Here is a 10056-nt window from a genome sequence, read left to right as displayed (position 1 = left end):
TTTTTTTTTTTTTTTGTTTTGGATGTGTTATTTTTGGTATTTTGGGCTTTCTCTTACTGGGTTTATTTGAATTTCAATAGAAAGTTTCATAAATAGCACTGATTGAAAGAAAACATTGGCTTGATTTTTTTTATTATTCTATTAAACTTCATTTTAAGTCATTAAGCCATGTTTGAATACCATACTTTTGAGAAAATAGATTTTTAAATAGTAATTTTTGGGAGAATGTGTGTTAAAAAGTAGAAAATAGTTTTGAATTTAAATATAAAGTATTTTGTTATGTGAATGTATTGTTAAAATTGAATATGATTTCACATTTTGATTGGTTGAAGCTTGAAACTCAAATTTGGGGAATGTATTCAATGGGTCTTTTGAAAAAAATTGATGAATCTTTTTAAGTATTGACTTCTGGGGATTTTGTGGATTTTTTATATAGAATTAGTGGAAGTCTTTTGTAAACTTCTATGAATTTTTATTAAAAAACGTTTATTGACTTTTGTAGAATTTAAAATACTTTTTAAAGACTTTCATTTGACATAGGATTATGTGGATCCAGTACAAATTCTCACATACGAGATAGAGGTTTTCACAATTTTCCTTCCCCTTCCCCTCCTCATATAATAAAAAATTATTTTAAAAAAAATAAAAAATTAAGACCTTAATTAAATAAATAATAATCAAAATTATACATATATATGATAAACAATAAATTTAATATTCAATATTATTAATATAAAATACTTTTTAAAAATAAATAAAAATCAATATATTTAAATTTAATTATAAAATTTTCATATAAAATTTTATAATTTAATAAAAAAATAGATATTTTTCAAAAAAAAAATGAATGGAAAAAAAAATTGTAAGAATCCAATTTAATTTTTTCATAAAAAAATAGAGATAAACAATAAGAAAGAGAAAAAAATGAATGTAAATAAATATAATCAATAAAAAAAATTTAATTATACATTTAATGTTCGTAGAAGGAAAAATGAAAGATATATTGAAAAAGAAAAACATCTTTTTTTTTGGTGAAAGTCTCTTAAAATCTTATAATTAATGAAAGACAAATTTTGAGATTTTATATGAGTGTATTCAATTGAGACTTTCAAAAACTTTGATATACTTTTTTTAATAGAGATTTTATATGAGTGTATTCGATTGAGACTTTTATTGAAATTTGAATACATCAAGACTTATAGAAATTTCTAAAAAATTTTAATTGAATACACTGCCCCCATTTGATCCCCATTTTTACCCAAAAATATATTTTTGCCATCACATAAATGTAGGACCTACACATTATTATATGTTTTGATTTGAATTCAAAAGGCATAAAATTCCAATTTCACCCATGGTCTAGACCTTGGCTAAGTGGTTTTGGTAAGGCAAGGCAAATTTTGGAAAAGAAGAAGTCTTGGTCTCTGAGTAAAATCACGTGAGTTGGCAGGCAAATAATAAGCAACGGTCCAACAATTCATTATTGGGCAAAATTAATGGGGATCAAACAGCCCCACTGTAACTTTTAGAGACTTTATAAAATGGATGATGCTACAATTCACCTGGGATTCTATCCAAATAGACCTTGATTGATATTCAAATTCAATTTTGTCACTTTAAAACCTTTAGCATTCAAAATATTTAGTAATTGTTTGATAAAGAAAAGTGAAAATTTTAGCTTGTATGACTCGCTATTGGGAGTAAACTTTTGTCAATAGTACTTTTACTTGAAGAATTTTATTACTTACGATTCATTCCATCAAGTTTATGCACATTTCACAGGAGCAATTAACAAGCCACGTTTGAATTGAATTTTATAAAAAGTTTACATTTTTACTTTCCAATTGGGTGACACCCTACCCAAGCGTTTTTATTATTATTATTATTTAAAAAAAAAAAAAAGAAGAAGCACATTGGTTGACCAAGTTGAAAAGTAAACATTTGACAACTAACGAGGGACCATAGAACTTTCGAATACGGTATACCTAAATGATGTTACAATTCAAATGGGATTCTATCCAATAGACCTTGATTGATATTCAAACTCAAATTTATCACTTAAAATCGCCACTATTGAAAATATATAGTCATTATTTGATCCTCATTGTTTTTAAAATACATTTTTTCTCTCTTTTTTTCAACTATACATTCTTAATAAAATAATATTACACGCCACAAGTCAAAAAAAATTTCTCATTTTTTGACTATATATTCTCCATTAATCTACTGTTTGAAAATGCAATCTTACAATAAAATGGCACTCAAACGGGCTTTGAAGTGAAGTCATATTTTCACGTCGTCTTCCATTGTATGAACAATATGGTCTTCGCAAGATAATTTACTATTAGCGAAAATTGATATAGGGAAAAAGTTATAACTAAAAAGTTAAGAGGGTGTTTGACATCCATTTTTATGAAAAAATGAATTTTAGAATAGTAGATTAATGTAGAATGTGTGGATGAAAAGTTTTTTTTTATTTACGTGTAATATTATTTTAATGAAAAATGTGCGGTTGAAAAGAAGATAGAAAAAAATGCATTGTAAGAAAAATGAGAATCAAACGGGGTTTAAGTATCACCCATTTCAAAATTAAGAACAAAGGTTACAAGTTTCAAAAATCAGATATTTATTAAAATTTATTTATAATTTAATTAATTAATTATACATTTTATTAATTAAATGTATTGAGATCACGAATTTATACAATTTGATCACAAATTAACGATTTAATTAGTCATACATTATTTTTTAATTACAAATCATAATTTTTATATGTTACAAATTATTTTATGGCCACAATTCAAAAATTTTATAGGTCGTAATTTATTCATCGGTTACGAATCAAAAATTTATGAGTCAAAATTCTTTTATCGATCATAAATCACCAATATTATAAGTTACAAATTATCAAAGTATCAATCACAAATTAACAATTTTTTAGGTCATACATTATTTTTTGGTCACAATTTATCTTTTTCATTGGTCATATATTATTTATTAGTCACAAATTAACCAATTTAATTATCACAATCAACCAAATAATTTGTGAATACCACCAATACTCGCGACCACCATCTCACCATTGTCTCCAACAGTAAGACCACCACCGTCGTCACCAAAACTACTATCACCACCTCTGACAGTAACACCATCACCTCAAACAAAATCAACCTATTGCAGAAAACACCACCACATCATCACATCAAATCCACCACCACGAAAAAATAATTATTCCTGTCATAACCATGATCACATATCGAGACCCAAGTTTCCTAGATCTCTTTTTATCCACCGCCACTTGCACCACGACCACAAATCAGAGAAGACATCTCTGTTGCTGGGATCGAAAATCTCCAAACTCCTTCCCAATTTTTTTACCACGACAATGGGTGTACTGTCGGGCAAAGTTGTTGTGATTGAAATCTCCCCAAAGACCCCAAACTCCCTTCCCAATTTTTCTTTGTTGTCGGCTATCAAAAATCTCCAAATCCCTCCCCAGTTTTTTCTATGATGGCAACTGGTACATCTCTAGGCAACGCTGCTACAAGTTCGCAGCAGCCTCGGAGATGCAGTTTAAGGCAACTACAAACGATGGAGCGGGCAGTGTGGCGCGCATAGCACCACTGCATGACGTCGCAGTGCCGCTCGATGACATATTTCGGTGGCATCTTCTCATCTTTCGACGTGATCGTTAAATGATGGAGGAAATGGATAGAGAATGAGAGGAGAGAGAGAAGGAAGAGGGTAGAGAGAAAAAAAAATAAGGAAGAATTATCAGGGTTTGAAAATGAACTGGTGAATATGTAGATTAAATTAAATTTTTATTATTATTTAAAAGATCATCTGATTTTTGAACAAAAATTCTTTATATTTGATTTTTAAATTGCACATTTTAAAATTATGGATATGTGTAATTTCCACATTGATATATGAGTGTGGGAGTAAAAGTTGTCAAAATTTCTTATAGTTCCAAAAAGAAATTATCCATTTCTAAATGTGTCATTTGCGTCGAATAAAAAATCTTTAGGCTTTCATAACTAATTTATTTTATTGAAATGGATGCTACTAAGTAGGACTAAGAATGATGAGCAAGCAAAAATCATATCATCGAATTTGTATGGTATTATTGTCCTATGGGACCTTAACGAGTGGGCCCACAAATTTTAAATAAAAAAATATGTCATTTATGCCTTATGGACCTTCCACGACATATCTGAATACGATGCACGAGTAACTTCAATCCAATGTGTTATAATCAAATACCAGACGTCACCGCGTTATAACCAAAATCAACACTCTTTATAATTTAACGTGTCACTCTCTTCTCTGAATCAACACGTTAGGTTGACCATTTGACTCACCAGACTCGTCACTCACTCGGCCCCCACACATTTATATACACGCCTGAGCCGCCATTTCCAACACTACCAGCACACGAGCAACACTCTGTGAAGCCAAAAAACCCCATTTCGAAGATTAATCTATTTTCGGAAGCGATTAAGATATAATGATGAAATCGGAAGGAACCAGTGAGCAATTAAAGTATAAGGGTGTGAGGAAGAGAAAGTGGGGAAAATATGTGTCTGAAATTCGATTGCCCAATAGCAGGGAGAGAATTTGGTTGGGTTCTTACGAGACGGCGGAGATGGCGGCGCGTGCATTCGATGCGGCGCTGTTGTGTCTGCGTGGCAGTAATGCTAAGTTCAATTTCCCGGATAACCCACCGCCACCGGAGATAATCAGAGGGACTTCGATGACACCTACGGAAATCCAGGCGGCGGCATCCCAGTTTGCCCGCTCAGAACCAGGGAATGTTCATCCGGGTCGGGTTGAGACTTCGAATCCCCAATCGTATTCTTCTTCTGATGTACATGCAGAGTCCCCTTCTCCCTCAGTTTCGGGTAGGGCAATGCATATTGATAATGAAATGACTGAATTACCCCATGAAAATGCATTTATGGACCCCTTTTTGAATATGGGAACAGGGAATGATGTTTCTGATTTCGGGATATATCCGGGATTTTACGATTTTAATGGCGGTTATTTTATGCCACCATTGAGTAAAATTTGTCATAAAGTGGACTGATTTTCTTTTTTCAAGGCCATCTAGTTCGAATATTTAGGTTAAGTTTTATAGTTCATTATTCAGGCAAAGTGGTTAAGGATGTAAAGATTATGTAACGAATTACGTTCTTTATACAATGGAATGTCTATGAAATTTTTTTTTTCTTTTTAATAAATTGTAACTTAGAGGATAAAAAGTAACAACGGCAATCTTTTATTAGTTTATATTCTCTTTTATGCATTTTTCATCAAGTAACTGAAGTATATCTAATTGAGAGAAAAATCACGTTGATGATATCAGCAAGAAAATGAGATGAACTCAATATTTTGAAGTAACGATCAAAAGTCGACCATCGAAAGATAGGAAAAAAAAGGAAAATTAAGAAGGATTAATGGATACCTATTGAAGAGATTCAATGATAAAAAAAAAAAAATTTCTTAATGTCATGCTTTATATTCCGCTGAAGTCACTTTATCTTTCTTTGTGCTTTTACAGATTTGTTGGGCTGATTTTAGCCAAACCGTGTACAAATAATTTGACTAAGAAGACTTGTCTCGGTCTTAGGTGGGCACAATGGGCCCGAGTGTTCTTAAAAGTGAAAATAAATTAAGTTATCCAATTTATCTTAAAACAAAAACGTGTGTAGAAGTTATTTTATTTGGAAATAATTATGATGTGGGGTAACACTAATATTCAACGAAGATTCTCAGATATAAACAAATTTAAAATTTTGATGAAAAAACATTATAATTTTAAAATATAAATAATTAAACTTAAGTTGTTTATTTTGAAATAGATCATAAACAATTTTACAATGGGACAAATTCTTGTCGATCACATACTAGTGCATTCCACATGCGTCACACATGTATTGCACATATATTCTCTAATTATTCGTTTAGTTACGTTAAATGAATTTTTCCTTGTTGGTTCTAAAATTGAATAAATTTATGTCTATATAATGTGAGAACATACATATTTGAATTATGGCTTTCTAGTTAGTTTTTGAAATAACTAAGACTTCATTAAACTAATGTAACAACGAAATTATAGACTTTGTGAAGGGTTCTATCTAGATTAAGAACATCTGTTATACATTCTATATCGCCCTACTCAAATATTTGTGTAGTCCTATATAATGCAGTCTTACTCATTTAAAATAACGATAATTTTAATTTTTTAAAAGTTCAAAATATTTGGAAGTAAGTCGATACCTAATGATGGATTTCACATTGAATACCGTCCTACTCATTATAATATTTTCTTACTCTAATACATTCACTCTTGTTCATCTATAAAAAAAAATAATAAGCAAGTGGACGAATCATTGGTGAATAATCAATTGAGAAGAAAACTTGATTGAAGTTTACCTAAGAAAATTTTTAAACCACATGTTTTGTTGAGAAGAGGCATGTTCTCACTTGTTTATCCTCAACATGCTTTTAATTTTAAATTCACCAAAATTTTAATAACTTTCGGTATTCATGCATATGATGTTATTTTAATTTTTGTACTTCGCTTGAGCACCAGAAGTGATGTATGAAAGTATTTTAAAGAGTTAAAAATGAAAACATTGTCATTATTCTTTGACATTAAATTTGACATTGTATCACTTGTCGCACAACGAATAGCCAGTTTTATAATGGAAAACGCTTTCCCGCCCATACATTTTTGAATTTGCAAACAATGTCAAACTCCATGTACAACATGGAGTGTACAAGGAGCATTATTCATTTTAAAATATTCATAACCGCATTTTGCCATGTGATGCACGTGTATTGCACTGGTGTTGCCTATAATTATTGTTTTAGTTATGTTAAATTAAATGGATTTTTCTCGTTGGTCCTGAAATTGTATAAATTTATGTCGTATTTTTATAATGGTGGGTTCCTACTCATTATAATGTTTTACTCTAGAAAATTCACTATCATCCATCTATAAAAAAATAAAATAATCAAAGGATGAAACATCGGTGATGACTTGATTGAAGAAAGTTTGATTGAAGTGCACCAAAGAAAGTTTTTCAACCACATTTTTGTCGAGACAAAAGGAATGTTGTTCATTTCTTTATCCTCAACACGCTTTTAGTTTTACTAAGTTTCTTATTTTTTCAATATGCTTGCATATGATATTATTTTATTTTTTATACTTCGCTTGAGCATCAGCCATCAGATGTTTCTTAATGTCCCACAGAGTGTACAAAAATAAGTTAAGCTCATAAAAACACAGTTAATCAATTAAAACTTCATTTTTTTTTAAAACTATATAAAAATTAACATAATCACAAAACAAAATTTGAAAACCTGCAAATCACAAAGATCACTAAATTCAACATAAAAACTCTAGGAGGAAAATAATTTGATGAAAAAACTGACTTTGTTTTAACCCGACAAATGATAGAGTGTCATGTGACATTATGTAAGACATTATATAAACCATGATATACATGTAGCATCTCCCAAAACTTTATGATTTTCGACGTACAAGTCTCAATTATTAGTTTAGTTTTTACAAACGGGTCTAACGCAATGCAATCAAAGGGAAATTTGAACAAAGTTTCCTGGACGGTAACAAATCTAGAAGAACCCGTAATTTTCTAGCAAAAGAATAGTTGTCTCAACTCTATGATTCTCGTACAAGCCGACGCTAAAAGGTTACTGCTCACCACCTCTAATGAGTCGTTCCTCTTTCTCACAATTTTACTCGGAGACCGAAAACAAGAAGCGATGAAGATAAAACACTGAATTCTCTCTTTAAACCTTTACAGAAAGAATTCACTCCTGCCCAGGCTGCCCTAGAAGTGAGGAGGGAACTAGCGTTCGAGATGAGTCATGATTTGATCAACTCTATCCAACAATGGGGAATTTTTCTATTTGGCCTATTACTATTTTTTTTCATGGAAAAATCTATATTGCCCTTAATGAAATGATTATTTCTATATTGAAATACATATCCCAATCTTTTAAACTATTTTATCTTATATTTATTCTATTTTGAATTTTAGCATATAAATCCATTCTTTGATCAAGTAGATTGGAATAATCTATAACATGATGTTCATATTTTTCATAAAGTATAGTATATTCTTCAGAAGATGCATACATATTTTTTAATTGAGAAATAATATTTTTTTATTTCTTCTAACATTTTTTCTAACAAATTATCTAATCCTTCAATTGTATATTCTGACATTAATACAAATAATCATCAAATCATGCAATTAATCTCTTTGATTCTCTAAAATCTAAAAAAGATTCGTTCAAATTTTAGTAAAAATTAATAGTTTTACCTTAATTTTGATCTGGATCTTTATTCTTAGAACCGAGTAACCTTTGAGCTCTGAATGTGTGAATTGCTTCCTTTAACGACTTCCTACCTTCACGGAATCTTTACTTTTTCAGCTTCTTGCTCTCACCATATCAACTCTAAAGAATAAAATTCTAGACTTCTGTTAAAGAAAAACTCTCTTTTTGCTAAAATAAGAAGAAAACTTTCTAGTAGATCCTTCAAGAATCTATGGAAATAAATATTTAGAAACTCATATTGATATCAAAATATTGAAATTTTATTTCTACCAGAATTTATACGAGATTTTTATTTGGTACAAAGGGATTTCCAGAAAAAATTGGTTTTTGAAATGTTGATTCTCCACTACAAATCGAGTTTACAATTTGAAAGAAGATCCTTCGATTTCAAGATAATTTTTGCTATTACAATGCCTCTATTTATACAAATATATGATACTCTATTACATTATTCAGTACATCAGCAAAGACATACTTGTCTTTCTGTTATTGTCGTTCTTGGACCTACATCTTCACATGTAGCATCTGATTTTTATTAAAGGAGCTTCTATTATTGTCCTCCTTTTTCTATATCTCCACATCCTTTTTCAACTTTTTATCCAAAAAGCATCTTTCTCTATTATTGTCATCTATCTTTCATGTCTTCACATGTAGTCGGGGCACTCCCTTAGCTAGCAAGATTCTTTTATAGTGGCGGGACATCATAAAAATTGATGTATTTCGAATATTGATTCATCTTATCGAGCCTTTATAACTCGGGTGAATAAGGCTGCAAGGGTTTAAAACCTGGTGCCCTAAGACCAACTGGTTTGGGAGTCATCGCCTAAAAACCCGCTACAGGGGTTATATAGAAAGCAAATGAGAAGATAGGAAAAAAAAAAAAATATTTCAAGAATAATGATAATAATAATAACCCTCTGTTGGACATTTGATTGATATGACTTTAACCTTGACGCGAGGTAAGTAGCTTAGTTTGAGCTTAAGGGTTGAAACAATGAAATTAAAGAGAGTCTCTACTTGTTGATATGTATACTAGTAAGGGTGAGATCTATCCAAACTAAAAGAGGGTAAGGATTATAGTTGTTAAACTCCTAACCTTAGAAAACACCCCAAGATAACTGAGTGAAAAGAATAAGTTTGGGGGATTTGTGTATCTCTCGAGTGATGTAAGGATAAATTTGACCATTATGGGTAGGGAACAAACCATTCATAAGCTCGATAAATTGGCATGAGTTCACACACATACGTTGAGTATTGCAACTGACGAGTAAAGGTAAATTTTATTCATGCAATATTGATATTGTTCTAGTGTATTGCTGAGTTCCAATCCTGAGACACGGCAAGCTATTAAGCCATGTTAGTTTAACTCTGAGTCACTGCATTGTTTGAGGACAAACAATAGTTTAAGTTTGGGGGATTTGATAAGTGTGTTTTTACACACTTATTTGGATCATAAACATGACTTAAACATGGATAAAATGGTTGAATTGTGACTTAATCCAGTTAAATTTATGCATTGTAGGTAATTCAATGGAAATTGTGGAATTCAGGAGAAAAGAGCCGAAGAAGGACCAAAATGCAACAATTTGATAGTTCGAGGACCAAAGGTGCAAATATTGAAAAGTTGAGCTTAATGCAAAAAGAGAGGGAAGACATGCCAAGTATGAGCTCAATGACAAAGTAAAA

General features: G+C 30.7%; 1 protein-coding gene across 1 annotated transcript in view; it reads left to right on the top strand.

Moving 5' to 3' along the window:
- The first annotated feature begins 4410 nt into the window (after positions 1–4410).
- The window catches only part of LOC111373863 (ethylene-responsive transcription factor ERF017-like), a 24416-nt gene continuing 18770 nt past the window's right edge, over positions 4411–10056 (top strand). Inside the window, exon 1 of the mRNA XM_022996449.1 lies at positions 4411–5060. Coding sequence (XP_022852217.1) covers positions 4508–5060 — 553 coding nt within the window. The 5' untranslated portion in view covers positions 4411–4507. The remainder of the gene's footprint in view (positions 5061–10056) is intronic.

The sequence above is a fragment of the Olea europaea genome, chromosome 2 (genome assembly GCF_002742605.1).
Source record: "Olea europaea var. sylvestris chromosome 2, O_europaea_v1, whole genome shotgun sequence".
Lineage (NCBI taxonomy): Eukaryota > Viridiplantae > Streptophyta > Magnoliopsida > Lamiales > Oleaceae > Olea > Olea europaea.
This window is presented reverse-complemented; position numbering and strand designations above follow the sequence as displayed.